The sequence below is a fragment of the Lolium rigidum genome, chromosome 3, assembly GCF_022539505.1.
Source record: "Lolium rigidum isolate FL_2022 chromosome 3, APGP_CSIRO_Lrig_0.1, whole genome shotgun sequence".
Taxonomy (NCBI): domain Eukaryota; kingdom Viridiplantae; phylum Streptophyta; class Magnoliopsida; order Poales; family Poaceae; genus Lolium; species Lolium rigidum.
The window spans coordinates 140,315,783-140,335,743 of record NC_061510.1 but is presented as its reverse complement, the minus strand read 5'-3'; the positions used below and the strand labels follow the sequence as shown (position 1 = coordinate 140,335,743).

The following is a 19,961-nucleotide window of genomic DNA, read 5'->3' as shown; positions in this document are numbered from 1 at the left end:
GAAAGTTAATTAATTAAATAAACTCTGCTACAAATTTCTTTTGCAAAATTAGTTGATGTTGATGAAACCACTAGTCCATTGGTGAAAGCTGCCCAACAAGATTGATGTTGTTCACATACTTCTCGAGTCATAAAACATTATTAAGGAGTAATAAAGTTTTGAATTTTTTAAAGGTATACATGGAAGCATTACTTGAATGCGTAAACACTACATAGTAGGTAGGCATGGTGATAAATAGCATGGCACAGGTTTTGGCTCTCGAAGGTTTTGGATGCACTAGAAGCATTTCCTCTCAAGACAAGGCTTTGGGCTAGCAAGGTTATTTGAACAAGTAGAACCAAAGCATCAAAACTTACATAAGAACACAAGTATTATAATACTCTACACTGTCTTCCTTTTATGGCCAACACTTTTACCGTAAAATATCTAGACCTTATGACCAATCATGCAAACCCACTTCAACAAGCTCTATGTGAGTTCTCAACTAATAGGTTTAAACTAAGAAAAAATTAATCATGATCTACTTGAGAGTCAAAACAATAACAAGTGTCAAATTATTCAAGACAATATGAGGCATTTTCTATTTCCAACCAAATAATCATAAGTGATAAGCTTCATAACTTTTATCATTGAACACAAAAGTAAAATGTATATAAGTGTTCATATGAAAAAAAGCAGAGCGTGTCTCTCTCTCAAACAAGGATTGCTAGGATCCGATCTTATTCAACAAAAACAAAAAATAAAAGCACATAGACGCCCAAGTAATGCACATATGATGTGACCGAATAAAAATATAGTTTCAATAGAAGAAACTGATAAGTTGATGAAGAAGGATGTTTGGGTATCCCTAGCTAATGCTTGAGTCTTCTTGAAATATGCAGATGAACCACGGCATCCCTAAGCTGGGATTTTCGCTTGATCATATATCATCCCCTCTCGAATTCCTTGAAAATTTCTTCACACCAACCTTCTCATAAACTCTATTAGAGGGGTTAGTACTAAAAACTTTAATACACCTTTGGCACTGTATATTATATTTATAGAATCTAACAAATATTAGCTACAGCCTTCCACGTGTAGAAAGCCTTGCTTAAAGTCCAAGAGACAATGCAAAAAAGAGAGATAACTGCCAAACAATAGCCAAGAAGACTAATTCTAAATGTGTACTTCCGCTCAAATCGTAAAACTCAAAACTAACGAAGGTTGCGTATACATTCCGAGGAATACGACGTAAATGGTATAATTTTCCAGAGTTACCTACGCAGAAAATATCCCGATTCGCGGACAGATAAACTTTGTTTCATATATAAATCAAATCTAGTATCAACTTTTGATTAGAGGAGTCACTTACACAACATGCAACAAAATCTCAAAAGGAGAGGTTGCTACAGTAGTACAACCTCCAAGACTCAAATATAAAGCGAAAGCACTTACTGCAGCAAAACAACACACGTGCTATCTCCCAGCAGCTTTCTTTATAGCCATTAAGACGGCTCGCCAGCTTTCAATGATGTAACGTTTCAAAGAAACAAGAGTTGAGGCACAAAGAGAGAGCATCAAGAAGCAAAACTAAAACACATTGTCTAACCCACTTCCTATGCAAAGGAATCTTTGCACACCAAATAAATTGGGACGTATGGATACACAAGAAGAGGGGCAAAACAAGAGTAACTTCAAAAATTTTAAGAATATAGAGAGGTGTTTTAGTACCATGCAAATTTCCTACAACCATATTTTCCTCTCATAATAATCGTAGTCATAACAAAACTCAATAATATAACTATCACATATAGAATAGTTTTCATGAATCAGTAAATACAATTTTTTTTATCAAGTTTCAAAAATAGTGCCATTAAAACTTTAAACAACACTTTATCAATAATATAACAAGATATTGATCAATCCTATATATATGACCTATAGATAAATGTCAACATCTTCCAATCCCATTTTATTATAGTAGGAATGAATATTACCATACAGAGAGAATAATATTGAGTTGATATAAATATTATGAAGTGTAAATTTTAAACGTGCATTCACATCGTACAAAACAAGCGATTATCAAGTGGGATTTATCAGCAAAAATGATTATCATAAATAAATAGCATAATTATTCTCACAAGTTTACATCATAGACAAGAACTATATGAAAGATAATATCTAACTCTTTTGTAAGCATGGAGTAGTCAATCAAATAGTGTATGATAAAGAGTTACTCTAATAGAAGGTTACAAGCGGTAGCTAATCCATTTTGTTCATCACTTTTTCATCCAATGAGCTTTCGTGTTCATCGACTTCTTTTTCATCCAAATGACAAATCATCAATTTCTTCTTCCAATTTGGCCTCTTAAATTGTGAGTGCATTCTTGTGCATTAATGAGTCTCTCTTTATAATCAATATATGAAGTATCATTGTAAGGTAATCCCTCATATTGTAAAAATTATGAGAGAAGAACACATAATCTTTAAGGTCTCATAAACAAATAAAGTTTAAGGTTTTAACCATGAAGGATTCTATCTCAGCATTCTCATAAATATGACAAATATTTTACCTCAAACCCAAAATGAATATAGCTATTCCGGAATATAGTTCTTAATTAAAATTTCAACAAAGCCTTGATGAACTGCTGAAGCTTGTTGTCTTGATGGCACTTCTTGTTTGCTTCGGAGGGTCCTTTGAGGAACTCTCACTTGTATTATTGATGCTTGAGGAGGCATTCGTTGCATTTCTTGCGGCGAAGAAGACTTTGCACTTGCTAAGTCTTCTCGCACTTGGCGCTCGGCCCTTGTAGCTTGATGAAGTAACTCAACCATGTTAGTGTAAGGCAAGAATTCCGCTATCCTCTTGACGGGGATGTTCAATCCATTCAAGAACCTTGCCATTGTTTGCTCTTCTCGCTCATCCACATTCGCACTCATCATGGTCATGTGCATCTCCTTGTAATACTCCTCAACGGACTTGAAGCTTTGCTTGAGTTGAGTGAGCTTGTTGAACAGGTCACGTTTGTGGTGGGAGGGCACAAAGCGGGTGTGCATGACTTCTTGCATCTCTTTCCATGTGTCAATGGGCTCTAAGTCTTCTTGAGCACGCTTCTTGTTTACTTCTTCTCACCAAACATTTGCATATCCCTCAAACTCAAGTGATGCCATGGCCACCTTCTTTGCTTCGGAGAAGTTGTGGATGCGGAAGATCTTGTCAACATCGAGTACCCAAGACAAGTATGCATTGGGGTCTTCTTCTCCTTGGAACTTGGGCATGATGAACTTTAGCTTCCTAAAGATTTCTTCCTCATTACGGTCATTGCGTTGATGTATCGGTCTTGCATCCTCTTGATCCTCATTATGGTTGCGAGGTTGTTGATGATGATTCTCATCTTCATTGTGGCGATTTGGAGGAGGAGGATGCCTTCCATGTGGTTGCCGAGGGTGTGGCATTACACTAGCTTCACTTGGTGCTTCGTCTTCATTGTGGTGACTTGCTTCACCTTGATGTGCATGAGGTGCTTGACGATCTCGATTATTGAAAGGATTGTGTCTTCTATTGTCCATGTTGTTCCTTCTTGCGCCATCATCTTGAGGAGCATCAATATTGATGATTTGGCGTTCTTGGTTCACTTCTTGTTCGGCGTCATGTTGTGGTTGCCTTTGAGCATTGGCCACTTGAGATGGACGAGGTTGTCCTTGTTGTTGATGTGCCGCTTGCTCATGGCGAAGACGTTCTTGCTCACGTGCTCGAAGAAGATCTTGATCATGACGAAGACGTTGTTGTTCCTATTGGAATTGAGCTTCACGATTTGCTTGTTGTAGTCTCTCTTGTTCAAGTTGAGCACGTGCTTGCTCCACATCTCGAGCTTGTTGTTGAAGTACTTGAGCATCCACATTATTGTTGTGTGGGTCTTCATTAGAGGCATGATGAGATGGCGACGGAGTTCGATGCCTTGAACTATGAGAGCGCGAAGACCTTGAGTGTTGGCGATGTTGGCAATAGCTTGTTCAAGGTGTGCCAACCTTTCTTCTTGTCTTCTTATGCTCGCCATGTTTTGTTGACCTTGAGTAGCGAGTGTAGCCTTCATATCGTGGCCTTGAGCATCAAGCTTGTCATGGAGGTCTTGCACTTGGACATTAAGGTCCCTTCTTTGCACTTGAGCTCGTTCTTCATAGCGTATGACGGTCTTGTATATCCTTGCCGTGAGATCATGTATGCTCTTGTTGACGGCTTGAGTAGCTATCCAATGTTGGTGTCGTGTCATCGGTAGTTGGTTCCCCTCTCCACTAGACATGGTTACAAAATAAAATAAGAACTATGTTGTGGGGGGTTAGAGGAAAGCTCACAAGTAAGTCAAAGACTCACAACAAAATTGGAAAGGTGTGTCAAGGTGAGGAACAATCGGTTACACACGCAAAAACACACGCAAAAGGCTAAGAACTCTATATGGTGTTAGGTATGGATGTGGACAGCCAAATGGAAAAACCAAACAAAATGTCTATTGTCAAAAGTGGGTAAGGTCCAAAAAGTCACAAGTCAAAAGTGGTGATCACAAAAGGCATACACAAGGTGGAACACACGCATGGGACAAAATGGGGTTAGCGCGACCAAGGAAAATGAGCACGAACAAAATTGATCCTAACGAAGACTACTAGCTCCGGTGTCACGCTAACACAAGAGAGACCATAGCTTGGTTGCAAAATTGAGAAGCAACAAGATTTGCGCAAGACGCCTCTCTTCTCTCTTCTCTCTTTTGCTTATAAGCTTTGGACTCTTTTGTATATAGGTGTCACTCACACTCTTTTTGTTTTTGTATTTTTGTTTCTTTTTCTCACTTTGTAGGGATACTACTATCTATGTAAGTATGCCATACTTCTTTTGCTTATCTTTTCAGAACGAGCTTGCTTCGTAGCTTTGCTCAACACACGCACACCCTCATGGTCGGGATGCTTGCGCAATGCTTCACAACACTAGGAAGCCACTCTCGATGGGAAAGGTACGCAAAGGAGGCTAGGGCTACAAGCTAAGGTGCAAGTTATACCATGATGGTGGCCGACGATGATCACAAACTTGCGTTGTTGGTGGAAGGTGTCAAATGAACCGCTTGGATCCTCGGGGTGCCGTCGTCGTTGTCGATGTTGCCGAAGCTTGTGGTAGCTGAAATGGCACTCAAAACCGAAGACCAAACACAAATGGGAAGTGCCAAAACGAAAACGAAGTGAGCTGTGGAAATTTCGGGCCACCGGTAGTGCCAGTGTTCTGGGCAGCAGTGCCGGCCCTGGCGGTAGTGCTGGTCTTGCACGGCGGTAGTGCCGGCGTCGGCGGTACTGCCGTTCCTTCCTGGCGGCAGTGCCGGCCTGGTCGCGGCTGTTCGTCGATTTGGCGGAAATCTCACCCAAAAATCTTCGATTTCGTGGGAAAGTTGGCACAATCAGGTGGGACAAGTTGGGGGAGTTATGGATCAACACCAAAGGCAAGCTTCTATTGGAACAAAACCACCAAAAACTCAACAATTTGTTAGATCCAACCAAGGCCAAATTAGAGCTATTTTTTGGGACTTTTTGAATTTTTTCAAGAATTTTTTTGGGGATGTGGGGATCAAATCCGTGGCAACCAAGGAGCTCTTGATACCATATGATAAGGGTTGAGACCTAGGGGAGGCCCTATCTTCACGGATTTGAGGGCGGTGGTGAAGAACACGAAAAACACGGGTGAAAGGCGGAGGTAATCGGAGATACAAACGCAACACACACACAACCGGTTGTTCTTCGTTGGCCCGTTACACCAACCCAATAGAATTGCAAGACAAAGACCCACAAGGAGTAGAATCCCTCACAAAAGATTGGCAAGCAATTGGTAGAGTTCCAAAGAGGAAAATTGTGCAAATAGATAGAATTGCAAGAAGCAAAAGATCCATAAACACTAGAATTCCTAGAATGGAAGAGAACAATCACTCAGAAGATCCTTGATACACTTCATAGATTCATCTCTAGAAGGGTTTCCCATAGGGAGGAGCAAAGCTCATATTATCTCAAAACAAGTCTAACCCTAGAGAGGAGCTGGTGGGGAGGTACTTATAGTCTCAGATCCGAGCAGGGGTAGTTTGGTAATTTGGTACAAATAAACATGGCCACATATGGGCAGATGAACGATCCAGATTCAATGTTGACTTGTGGCGGCGGCAATGACGGTCTTCACGAGCGGCAGTGCCGGCCTGGGCGTCGAGCTGGGGACACCGGCGGTAGTGCCGGCTTCCTGGGCGGCAGTGCCGCTCCCCTTGGCGGCAATACCGCAGCTCCTGGTGGCAGTGCCGCAGCTCCTGGCGGCAGGGTCGCTGCTCCTGGCAGAAGTACCGCAGCTCCCGGTGACAGTGCTTCTTCTCCTGGCAGTTTGCAGCTGGCTGCCGTGCCCTGGCAGATGGCGGCAGTGCTGCTACGTGTGGCAGCAGTGTCGTTCCTCCAGGAGGAGTGTGTTGTTCCTTGGCGTCCATGATCAGGAAAGGGTGATGACGTTGTCCTTTCTTCCTTCTCGGGGTCCTTTCCTGAGCGCTCCTCCATGCCTTCCTCTCGAGGTTCGTACCTGATCACACAAAGGGTCTTGGAATGAAGTAGCATGCCATTCAAAGGTGTGTCAAATGTGTACATAGAGAGGAGCGAATTGACCTCTTGATGTAGTGCTTTGGCCCGAGCTCGTGTCATTGGGCCACGAGGAGGGCTTGTCGGTCTTGAGGAGGAGGTGTCCAAAAGCCACCCCGTATCAGGAAGTCATCCTCAGCGACCAACGACGCCCACTCCTTCTTTGGCTCGCGGAGGGAGACACCGCCGTTGTCGGGCTTGCTCTTCGGCTTGACGAGGCGAAGCCGGCCGCTCGGGGTGAGGGTGCGCCAGGCTCGCCGATGACGATGCCGTTGCGGGAACGCGTCCGTGGTGTCGAGCGCGGCGGCGTGGCCGGCTCGGGCTTCACCGGCGCCAGGGTAACCGACCTTGTAGAGGAGGCGGCCTTCCCACGTTTGTAGAGAGCTCCGGCCAAACCCATTCGCTGCCGCGCCGTTGCCAGGGAAACGGCCGGCCATGGCTGGAGGAAGGAGAAGAGAGAGGAATGGGAAGGGAAGTGAGGGTTTCTCCGGTGAGATGCGGGGCTATAAATGAAGGAGATTGGGCAGGGGGATGTAGCCGCGAAATGGCACAAGAAGCCGAGCGAGCGGTGGCGCGCCATTACTCCACCACGTATCCCCGTACGCTGACCGGCGGCAGCCTTCCCGCGGCAGAAACAAGGAGACAGCCACGTCGGACGGTTCGCTCGCCGATAGTGGGAGCCCACTAGATTTTCCGTGTGCTTCGACGATTTCCCCCTTTTTTACTTTTTGCGGGAGCCCCCGGTTGCCCCTAGCGTGTTGGGTTCGGCCAGAGATCGTGGGCCAAAAAAATTGGACCTATACGATGAATTTTGTGCTTTTGAGGGTCGAGTAGGAGAAATTTGTTCCCCCAGCGATAAAAAGAAAACCTGAGTGGAGATGCTCTTGCTCCCCGGTGAACCGGATGGGGCATGAGGAGGCAACCTGTTTTTTGCAAGGGTTTAAGGGTTTATGAACAGCATCAGTCACCACCGACAGGCATTCTCAAAAAAAAAAAGTCACCACCGACAGGTGGGCCCGGAGAACAGAGAGATGGAGCGGCAGCGGCCACGAGGTCCCACTCGTCAGCAACTGATGATCGGTCGATGCCCTACTGTCTCTCTTCCTAGTTGAAGGGGATACGAAGCGGCGGCGGTGGCGCGATCGCAAGAGGTTCCGGTTTCAGAGGGCGGCGGTCCGTCGGGATCTAACAAAGGAGATGAGTTCGTCCTCGGAGAAATCCATGCACAAAAGGGCCATGGAGGCCGATCCGACAAGCGGAGAGGAGCAAGTCCAGCCGAAGAAGAAGAATCCGGTGAGGGAGGAGGCGCCCGCACCGCTCCCCGTGCCCGTGCCCGCGCCCGCTGCCGGACCAGCTTTCTTCATTGATCGCCTCGAGCTCCTCGAGGCCAAGATGAAAGCCAAGATTGGAAGAGACAGGGTCGCTCCGAAATTAGGTCTGATTCCTCCCCTTCCCCATCCTCCACAAGCGTCCCCCCATTTAGCTAACTGGTATCTCGCAAGTGTGGCTCAAATTGTTCCCTGTTTGTTTGTTTGATTGATGCATATTCCAAACGTTTTAGTTAACCGTTGCTGGTTTTGCAAATTCAGTCAGCTTTTGCATTCATGACCATGTATATAATAACGTTTCAATTATATTTTCTAATGGTATGAGTCAATGAGTGTGTAATTGATGCGTATTTACCTCGTTGTAGCTACCCCGGAAATTCCTACGCTCAAGAACTTCAAACCTCCCACGTATTTTCACACTCGAGAGCTTCTCCATGTCCGCGAAGCTGGAACCAAGGCGGCGCGCACTGTGGCTAAGTCTCTTCTTGGGATTTCATCCTCCGTAGGTATGTAGCACATATGTTTTGCACCAATCCTCTCAGCTTTAGGATGATCAAATGCGTGGCTAGATTTACAGTGCCATAGTCTGCCAACAAGGCAACAAATACATACCCAAAAAACCCATCAAATATAGTTTAGTGAGCATTCTATTTTTTTGCTTACCCCTTGAGCCATTGTTATCTACTTAATTTACTGCTGCATTACGTTGCTATGTCATTTAAATAGAAAAATAAATGCTTGGTCTCGGGAAAAGAAAATTAAGACTTACTATATTTTTGGCAAGTCCTTTCGATTTCCATCTTCTCATCAATATACCTTTGAGAAACAATTTTCCGAGAAGTACATCTAAACATTTATGGGTCTTACGTAAACCAAGTGTTCTCTACTTTCCTTCCTTGACCAGCCTCATTATGGTTGTGTTGCAATTCAATTTTTCTGCTAGTTCCATATAACGCTTGAACATCTTTTTTTTTCTCACTATATGTCTCCTATAAGTTTCTATTTCTATTGTGCATGTCTAGTTAATTCTAGTCAATTATTTTATTAGTTTAGTACTACAAAAAAGTGATTATCGTCGCACAACTTGATTTATATTTTGCATGAATCTGGGTGGATGCAGGTGGCAAACCTCTAAAACGGTGCTCCGGTTTTTGGATTGATTGGAATGAGGAGAGCAAAACCGGTATTGTTTTGACAACTGCACATCTGGTTTGCACAAGTTCTCCTGTCAACATCTGGTTAGGCGGAGGAGAGTATGCTTCTCATGCTAATGTGAGTCAATGTTTTGTCTATTAACCTTTATGCACGCACTTTCACTTTACTGGGTTCCATCTTAAACTAATAGCTAGGCGTAAGATAGCTAGTCGCCTAGTTGCAAATTGTCTTTTGCTATTTGACTTCTCTAGTAATAAACATGAAACAGCAAATACGTGTTGCTTTTAAAATATATTTTCATGTACACCTTGTCTGTTTGGTAGCTAATGCTCAAAATTGTGATCTAATCCTTTCTCCCCTTAGGTTACTGTTCATTTGCTAGACGGCACCAGTGCAGAGGGCCAGTTGCTCTACTACCAGCCACATTACGATCTTGCTTTTGTGAAGGTTAGAGTGGATCAATCCGTTCAGGTACCATCTTTCCATGAGGAAGTGATGCTTGCTCAAGAGGTCTTTCGGCTAGGAAGAGACAATATGTTAGATCTAAGGATAACATATGGTAGGGCAGAATATCAGAATTCAACAATGTATCAGCGGTATCACAACATGTACTTCAATTGTACAGGTGATGCAAAAGATGACAAGGAGGTAATATTTCTTATCACGTGATTGTATTAAATAATAGCTTTCTTTTCGGAGTTCTTATCACGTGATTGTATTTAAATGAATAGCTTTCTTTTCTGAGTTCGTTTGATGAAATTTGATGTTTTATATTTCAGAATGCTACTACTGCTATAATTTTTTGTTATTATGAACTCTCATATTTTGTAAATTTGAATTGATGTAGTATGACAACGGGGGGCCAGTCGTTGACTTGGATGGAAAAGTTGTGGGAATGTCCAACAATAGTAAGAGAGGGACTTTTATACCTTGGTCTATTTTGGTCAAGTGTGTGGATTTATGGAAGAAATATGAGTGCGTTTTCTCTCTCTCTCTCTCATATGCAATTTATAATAAATAGAAATTATGTTTAAACAAATAGCTGCAATGCATAACTTATGTAAGTAATATTATGTTTGAACAAAATAGCTGCAAAAGGTAATTTAGCAGCTATAGTTAATAAGCAAAAGCATGAGTGGATCTTTGATGGGGTTAAGGTGGGCACATTGAGACCGCAAATTTTTAAGAAAGAAATGATGATTACATTACCATTATGCTCCACGTGATTGCTTATAGCAAAAGTGCAGAGCAAGGTTTAATAGGAATCTATGCTTTGTTTTGTCTCTCAATTTCGATGGCCAAGTTTCCCGAACCCATCAATTTTTGATGGACTGAACTTAACCTAGTTGGGATATTGTCTCTACAATTTTCGTGTGATACTCATCCTGTTTATATTGAAATATGTTGTTTTATTTTAACATCAAATCATGAAAGATTTTTTTTTATAATCTTGTTCAACTATTTGTCATGTCTCATCTCACTTGGGCCCTTTTTGAACTCTATCCAAATTGAAATTTTTGGTTACTATTGGATCTTTTTACAGCATGCTAGAAAGAAGTTAAATTCCAGTAAAGATGGCTCATTTAAAAAGTTTTACTTGCTCATGTATACATTGTTTGAAATATTCAAATGGTTATATGGTTAGGTATAAGTACATCCCCCGGCCCCACCTTGGGATGTCGTTTAAGGCCATCAAGCTCCTTGAGCCTGCTCATCTTGATAAGATATGGCGTATGTATAACATTGATGATGGTCTTGTTGTTCGCAAGGTATATAATGCCTTCCTAAAGATGCTCAATTTCTCATACGGATAATGGTTAATGATTGTCATTTGAAACTTAGGTGTCAAAAGGATCTCATGCCGAAAAATTTGGATTCCAAAGAGGTGATATTATTGAATGCATCAATGGAAAATGTATTTCTACAACAATTGAGGTTGGTGTAGTAGAGATTTGTTAGGTTTCAAATTAAGTGAAAATAAATTACATTTGTGTGTGATATTTGGTAGCTTCATGGTCTTGACATTTATGTTTTTATTCTGCTATTATTAGTTGGAAAATATGTTGGCGAGCATATGCAAGGGCTCCTCAGACAATCTAAATGACCTTAATGTTGAAATTCATGTTTCTGTAAGTTCAACTACTTGTTCATGTCATCCGTTCTTGTATGAAACAATTATTAGTGAAATGTTAGTACTAAAAGATGTCTTATGCTGACTTCATAGGTTAGGGTGTTTCACACGCTAAAAAAGCACCGAACGACGGGACAGTTGGCTGCAAATGTATCAGATCTTGGAGAAGTTATTATGGACTGAGGTACACATCTCGACTTTTAACCTAGTACCATCTAATAGTTGTCTAGATCTAAACTACCTGTAATATGTAGACTTGTCATCTTGTCGATATCCACATGGCAATAAGCCAATAAGCATTCACTATTTGATTAAAGAGGTTGCTTACATGGGTTTCCTTACAAAATACGCGAATACAAGATCCGAGAAAAAAACACAAGAATGATGCAGTTCCATGTTATGGAGTTTCTAGATGCCCTGAAACTCTCTTTCTCCTTGGTGATTCCAACCTCCTTGCAGACTTCTGATGCATTTTTCTACTTCTCTCCCTTGAGACCCTTCTTTCTCAAGCACACCAAAGCATGAGTTGTAGGGGCACTGAGATTTAAGACCCAAAGGTCTGGAACTTGGTCAATAATGGTAAACAAACTATTTGTTTTTTTCTTGAGAGAAGTAAAAGAAATATCTAGCAAAGCATAATTAAGTTATAGATAGCTCATATCTAACTTGTTCACCAGAGACATTCTCTGGTCGAAGGGACATCAATTTTGTACCAAGTGTAAAGTGTAAAACAGATGGAACTTTGTATGTTCCTATTCTCCAAGTTCAACGCCCGTGGGTGTTTGACAAGAAGGAGCACATGAGTCTTGCATAGGTTAATATTAGTATATATACTGCAGTTAACATGATTTTACAAGGCAACAAGAAAAGAACAAGGCGAAACTGGTGAACCTAGATATATCTTTAGGTTCATCACAATAAATAAATTCTAAGCTGCAGGTATCTGTTTAAGAGTGAAATCATATACATCTTATTGGTCAGAGGACTCCCTTTCTACTGACTTTCAGTTTTTCCTTGGTATCCAAGAGATTCTTAAAACTGAGGTGCATATCACATCTTTAGTTGGTTACCTAAGAACACAGACTCATCCAACTTTCTCTCTGCAAATCAGCAACATCATACCACACTTGAATATAAAGGTAGTAAATCAGAATTTTTACCCAAGGAGAAGGCACCAAGCAAGTAGTTGGTAGCAAAATTTGGATCTACATTTGCTTCCCAGATGCCAAATACAGGACCAGGGGATCTGAACTAAATTGTGCCCTCAAAGAAATTTCAGGAAATAATCCAATCTGTTTATTTATTTATTTCTGGAACTTGGTAATCACAAGCAAAGCACACATAAATTATAATGAGATCAAAACATACTATGTTACTGAATTTTGCTTCTACAAATCCTGCCTAAGTCGTGCTATCTCAGTCACTTCCCTTAATTGTGCTTGTCGGTTTGTCGAGCCTTAGGATGCTGGGCACTAATTTTGAATTGTGTGACATTTCGCAAAGGAAAACGCTTACGAACCCCCGGGGATCCCTGGTTCTCATCATCCGCTTCGGCTGGACGACGCGTGTCCTTCGGCCTGGAGGCATCGATGGGTACAGGCCCACCACACTAGCGTTATCCCTTCCAACAATTATCCTCCACACGACTTCTTCTCCTCCGCTCTGCATCCCCACCGTGGCGCAGTTAGCTGGCCACCATGCCACTGTCTCTCGCTGCAGTTGCTCTCGGCAACGAGGACGATGCGGGCGAGAAGCAGTAGTTGGTGGCTCCGTATAAAGAAAAGGGTCAAATACGAGCATGTCTAACAGGCCTCTTATAACCCGTCCATCCCGTAAACTTCCGGCGGGATACGGGGCAGGCGCGATTTGGACCGTCTAGCAGGCCCTGTATTCGGGCCGGCCGTTTCGGCGGAATACGGGCCCCAGGAAATCGGCCCCGCCGCCCCCTACTTATACCGGGCGCAGGTGCGAGTGAGGGGTTAACCCCTCACTCGCAACCCTAGCTCCGCCGTGCGCCGCCGCCTCCTCCATCCTGCTCCGGCGAGCAATCCCTCACTACCTACCTCCACATTTCACCCCAGCTTTGGCATGGACGCACGCCACCGCAGTACCGCCTCACCGGCGAGCGGATCGAAGCGATCCCACTCGCCGGACAACGTGAGGGATGCGTGGCATCTCCAATGCAAGAGATCCGCCGCCGGGAGCCGCCGTGCTGCCTGCAGGTACGCCAGCGCCGCGTACGTCCCGCCAAAGCTCGTTGAGTTCGCGGCGGGCGGGCGCTGGTACAACCAGGATCCGCCGATGAAGCCGATGAGCGGCGCCAAGTTCGACGAGTGGCACGCCGAGTGGGAGCGCCGACGCTGGGCGAAGGCGGCTTGGAACGCGAGCATCGGGAGCACCAGCGGCAGAGGAGCTCCGCTCGCCGGCGAGGAGGAGGAGGACCCCGACTTGTTGAAGGCGATACAAGAGTCCCTCAAGGACGACGCCGAGAGGAAGAGGGCGGAGGAGGAAGAGGAGGCGGCGGCCATCGCCGCCGTGAAGGAGGCGCAGTTGCGGGAGGCGGAGGCGTACATCGTCGACCTCTCCGACTAGAAGTCGCGATCCATTTAGGATCGCACATTTTGGATGTATATACGTTGATCCGTATGTATGATCGACGAACTATGAATATGAAAGTTTTCCGGGGTTTTAAATTTACGAATTTACGGGGTGAAATACGGGGTCTGCTAGACGGAACGGTGTATCGACGAGCACTTTTTTTATACGGACAAAATAATCACGATATACGGGGCAGAAAAGTAAGAGGCCTGTTAGACATACTCTAACAAGCCAGATCCAACCCAGGGGTTTCCTATCCCCGCACATGCCCCTGCCCTAGTGCAGTCGCCGCCAGCGTCGCCTCCAGACCAACCCCGTACCTCCGCCGACGGCCGCTGGCCGGAGCGTTGCTGGTTCGACGACGCCGTCCTGAAGACCATGCCACGCCAGGTCTGCTGCTCCTAATATTGGTTTGCTTCCATCTATCCGGCCTAGCAGTTTATTTGTTTCTCCGGCGGGCAATCGTGTAGGTTTGGACGTCTTCAGCAATAGTGGTTTCCTGACTCAGTCTTAGAAATAGCTAGTACGTCTCGATCTGGTAGCAGCTTGGTCACAGCTTGTAAAGAATCAGCTGCCTATCAAGGACGTGTAGTCCTATTAATTCCTGGCTGTCTTTGTTTTACCAATCTGAATACTAATTGAAAAAAAAAAAAATGTTTGGCTTTAAGGGGAAGAAACCCAAAGCGCTGTGATTTTACTAGAAGTGATTGTGTGTACGACACCAAATTGCGAGTGCGGAGACTCGAACCTGGGCGGGCAGGGATGCATCAGCCCATCCCAACCACCGGGCTATGCCTCGGTTCACTGAATACTAATTGATGCTAGCAAGTTCTAGCTAGTATTGCCCCTAACTGATTGATCTGGTAGTTTGCACGTCTTGGCTCAGGGTTTTGGTATAAGCTTAGACCTTCGACTAGGTACACTTCTTATTTGTAATTCTGGTTCGATGTTGCCCAGTGAAACCACTCTCTGGATACGAATAATGGTATGAATGCTGATTATTGACACGCAGTAGAACGACAAGCGCGTACAACTTAGTAATGTTGATGTTACCTTACAGTAGTATGGTTTTTTAAACGTGTTCTTATCCACAGGTGTCAGGATTATCGGTGCCGATACTAGTTCTGCCGTTGAGCGTTGAGGTTAAGGCAAGTGCATGACGAACCTCGTCTCTGTATGTTTGATTGTGTTGTTCGCTCTTCTTTTGAGTTGCTTGGTTTTTCATGTTTGACGCTTTCATCAATTCGATATTGTTCTTCTAAACTTAAGAGTTGCAGGTTGGTAATTTCGAGCCAACACTGCCGCAGGTTGGTAATTTCGAGCCGCGCGCTGGTAATTTCGAGCCAGCCATGCAAAAACTCATAGTTCAGTTTTCAGTCGAATTCTGTGTTTCAGAGTGAAGTTTGATCATGTTCATTGACTAATGTTGATTGTTTCCATATTGTACTTGCTAAGTATTTCTGTACTCATCCTTGCGTTTTATTTGGTTTTCAGGTACAAAGTAAACGGCATATGCATGGGTGACGGGCGTAGCACTAATACCACCACACTCCATCACATAGTTCTAGATAATGCTTAGTGAACCATCATACCATTACTCTAGTTGTTCTAGAATGTTCGTTGCCTATCTATTTGTGTTATTTTGAATGGCTAGTGTGAGCTCTTTGTGGCTTGTATCTTTATTTTTGTTAGCCTCCAGCAAAGTTGTGAATCATAAGTTGTGTCCTTTTTTTTTGGTGTAAATCATAAGTTGTGTCCTTGTGTATGTGTATTATGTTCATACTTTTTGTCAAATATATATAAATTGCCTGTCGTGGATCTCCTTAAAAACAAAGGAGGTGATGTCTGATATTCCTATCGTACTGTTTTGGATAGTGTGGTACATCATCAGGTAGTGTTGATACCTGGGATGTTACAATGGGGCTACCGGTGGGGAGTAGCAGCGGGCTCGCCGCCTTGGCCATGCGCTGTTGCTGGTTCCTCAAGCACGTGTCCTGTTTCCCATGGCTGGTGCTGCTCATGGAGAGCAAGATGCAAGGTTTTTATTAGCAGATTTTTTGTCCCTTTGATGCAAATCCCCAAAACAGTTGTAGCAAGATGATTCTTCTTTCTATTCTGCAATTTTTCTCTGTGAGGTGAAAATCTTTAGAATGTTTTGGAGCAGATTTTACCCTCTTTTAATGCAAATACGCAAAACTGCTGTAGCGATTTTTTCTCTCGCTATGCTGCAATTGAGGTGGAAATCCTTTGAAGGTTTTTGTAGCAGAATTATTCCCCTTTTGATGCAAATCTACATGACAATTGTAGCGATTTTTTTCTTCCTTTGCCGCAATTGAGGTGGAAATCCTTTGAATGGGTTTTAGCACATTTTTTGCCCTTTTCATGCAAGTCTACATAACAAATGTAGCGAATATTTTCTTCTAATGCTGTAATTTTTCATGTGAGATGCAAACCCATAGATGATTTTGTAGCAGAATTTTATTCTTTTTTTGATTCAAATTTACATAACAATTGTAGCAAGAATTTTCAAGGCTATTTTCAAGAGGTGGGGTTGCATCCAGAGGTGCTGCAGAGGTGTGAACAGCGGTGCGAGCGGGCACCGCCTATGCTACAAGCGGCCGCGAAGATGTGGCAACGTCTTCTCGGGCGACGTCTTCTCCGTCGACCGATGACCGGCAGGACTCATGGGGAGGTCGGGGTGTGTTCAGCAATAACGACGCGGATGCGCTATTCGCTATTTACTTTTTGCGAGCGTGGTATTTTCTTTTCCATTTCTTGGATGGGGCAGAGGGGGTCCACCACTTGGGAGACGACATTTCAATGCGTGCACTGGCCAAACCGAGGGAGGCGATCATGTGCATCGACGGCTGTGCAACTGGGGGATCGGAGGTTGATCCCGGGAACGCTCAGCGCTGTCCTTTCGCAAAGGATGTAATGGTGATTGAATGTGTACTTCTCTCAGTATAGATCGATATGAACATTCGCCCTGTCAGGGTTGTTTTGTTCACAAAAGGCCTCTAATTTCACTCATAACGTGTTACTCTTTTCTGCAGGTCTTGTTGTCTCTTGAACCGGTGTCGAAAAGGCAATGCTAGTAGAGTTTTTCCCTTCTTTTCTTTATTGTGAACTGCTGTACATGTCCAGGTCAAAAAACTGCTGTACATGTGTAGTAATCTAGATTGTCTGGAACTTGTTTTGCACTATACCAGCACACTTTATTAAACTAGTGTATGCACATTGGTCTCGAGAAGTGTTTTCACATTATTTTGTTATCGTTGGACCTTTGGTGTTTTGTAAACCAGCGTGATGCATTGGCATCAATATGCTCTAATTTTACGAAGACAATGCAGACCTGTTTAATATTCTTGTGCCATAAGAATATGGCGTGTCAGTCTAAAATGCACTTTTGAACCAAAGCTTATATGCTCCTGCTAAAATAAAAAGTTTGCAAAAATAGCAAACAAAATTTAAAAAAAAACTGATTTTTTTATACAAAGAATATGCGAAAATTCAATTCGGCTCCCGGATGCGTATGCTCCCTATACCAAAAAATTATATTTTGAGTTGTCGAAAAATTTTGACAAAAAATTCTACATGTACATATCCATAATACACGTGTATTCGTCAAGTTTCACGAAAAATCAATATTTTTTTGTGGTCTATGTAAAAAAGAGAAAATTTATCTTGTAAAAAGCATTATTTTTAGCACTGAGTTTTGTATTTTTTACACACGTCAGATGACAAGTCCATTTTTTATGAAACAACTTTGTGAGCGTGTAGCACGTGAAGATGTACGTGCGAATTTTTCGTTTCAATTTTTTTGAAATTCAAAATATGTGTAAGATGAATTTCAAAATAGAGGGAGCATATGCTCCCATGTTCCAAAACATCACTCCCAAGAACATGGCACTTTTGAACCAAAGCTTATATGCTCCCGCTTAAATAAAAAGTTTGCAAAAATAGCAAACAAAATTTTAAAAATCTGATTTTTTTTAATACAACGAACATGGGAATGTGATCTAGCTGGAAGCAAAATTGTGGTGAGAAATGACATGTTTGGTGGCCCTTGCAAAAATAACAAAATATGGTGTTGTTTGGAGCCTTTGGATTTGTTATTTGCAACAATCACATTTGACTTTTTTTGCACAGACTATTACATGCATTTTCAGGAGATTTTGGCATGCTATTAGAGCACATATTCATGGTACACAAATTTCATATTTTCATATGAGCTCGGGAGCAGGAAAACCATGTCATGGCAGACATTTTTCTTCAGTATATTTATAATAAGCGTCATCTTAAGAATATTGTAATTTGCACTTAAGGGGGTCACGTCGTCCTCCCTGGGCGACACTGGGGAAACCCTAGGAATCACCGTCGCCACTCTCTCGCCCCACCCCTCTCCTCTCTCGCCGCAACTACAGAAGGTTGTCGGACTAGCCCATGCAGCGGACGGCGACGGCGGGCTATCTCCTCCCGTGGCGGCGCGGGATGGCTTAGACCAAGGGCGACGAACCACCTAATCTGCTCGGGTGTGCCGGCCTTCGCCGTTGTTGGGGCAGCGCTCGGTCGGGCATGGAGGCATACCTACTATCTACTTGGTGGTGCTCAGCCATGGACTCGACGATATCTTGGTGGGACGGTGCATAAGATCGGCCACATTGGCGACCTATGGGAAATCAATGGTTGATATGCTGATGGCGGCCGGACCTGGTTGGGACTGCCTGGGATTGGCCTCCTAGCATGGTTTGTGCCTGGCCATGCTCGCGGTCTCTGCTCGGTGCGATTGACATGGGGTGGCTGTCCAGACTGTTGCTTGTAAGCCTGATTCAAATAAAGGTGGCCCCCCTAGGGTTCTCCTCATGCCAAGACGAAGATCTGTTGGATGCTTGTCCTCCTTTATCTGAATGAAGTATCAAGTTCTGGAAGGCTTGATGACACCAAATGACATGTGTGCCAACTCGTTGGTACTCCAAGTGTAGAGTGATGTAGCAAGCGTGTTTTCCCCACAAGGGTGACTTGGGGTTTATATCGAACTCTCGAGCAACTACTCATAGTTCTTCTTCTCGACCTCTTCAAGCAACCTGAAAAGCAAAATAAAAAGTCTTGTGTCCCTAACTCCACCATGTGGTTGTCAAGCATAAGGTTTCGTGTAAGTAAAACGAACTTAATAACAAAAACTATAAACAAATAAACTAGGAAAGTAAATGCAATCTAGGGAAGTTCTTTTTGGGTATTTGGTATGATTTTCAAGTAATAAATATTTTTTATTTTCGTATTTAATTATGGTAAATTGTAAAAACTAGTAAAAGGTGTTTCTTCTTATTATTAAAAATGGACCGAGTTTCATACTTTCACTTGACTACTCTCTCGTAAATTATGGCGGATAAAACAACTTACATAATGACATAATGTGGTTGAATATTTATATAGAGTTTGATTAGCATTCATATGGACATCACATCCTATTATTAAGATGATGCAAAAATCTTACTTATACTCATCTAGAAATGAAAAACTACAAGATATCTAGATTTAATGCAAACAAGAGTATACCTTTAAGAACTTTAACATGATGTTTATAGATATCAAATATGCCATCACGAAACAAATGAGAATCATCCATTGATGTCACTAGATGGTTGTGGTACATGCATCTACTTTCTCCCTAGTGAGGTAACAAAAGGAAAGGTAATAACCACTACCATATTACTCTATTTAATGCACACGTTCTCTCACACACACCCCTGCATACAAGTTTGATCAATACAAATAATTAAGAACATGATAGTAATATGCATCTATCCATACATCAAACACATAATAATGAATGCAATCTTATATATCATTTCATAAGATCAAGATCCACCACATAAAAATTACATAAATATGTCCATGATCATGTCAGGTAGCTCACATGGATCTAACACAATCAAAGCACAAGAGAGAGAGATCAAGATACTTCCACAAACCCTTAGTCTCGGGGTGGACGTCTTATCCTTCAATAATAATATGATCCAGAAAAAATCCTAGTCAAATGTGACTCTATATTGGACACTAAAACTTAAAAATATGCAAAACATGTGTTTCCTGTAACGAAAAGTCATAAACCAAATAAAGGGATC

At 42.9% G+C, this 19,961-nt stretch overlaps 1 protein-coding gene across 1 annotated transcript; it reads left to right on the top strand.

The window, feature by feature from the left end:
- Positions 1–8,966: 8,966 nt before the first annotated feature.
- On the top strand, positions 8,967–11,522 carry LOC124695576 (probable periplasmic serine endoprotease DegP-like). Its single transcript, XM_047228404.1, has 8 exons — positions 8,967–8,973; positions 9,073–9,224; positions 9,471–9,755; positions 9,955–10,082; positions 10,753–10,876; positions 10,950–11,042; positions 11,159–11,236; positions 11,332–11,522. The coding sequence occupies exons 1-8, from the start codon at positions 8,967–8,969 to the stop codon at positions 11,419–11,421; spliced, it is 957 nt and encodes a 318-aa protein (XP_047084360.1). The 3' UTR covers positions 11,422–11,522.
- The last annotated feature ends 8,439 nt before the right edge of the window (positions 11,523–19,961 follow it).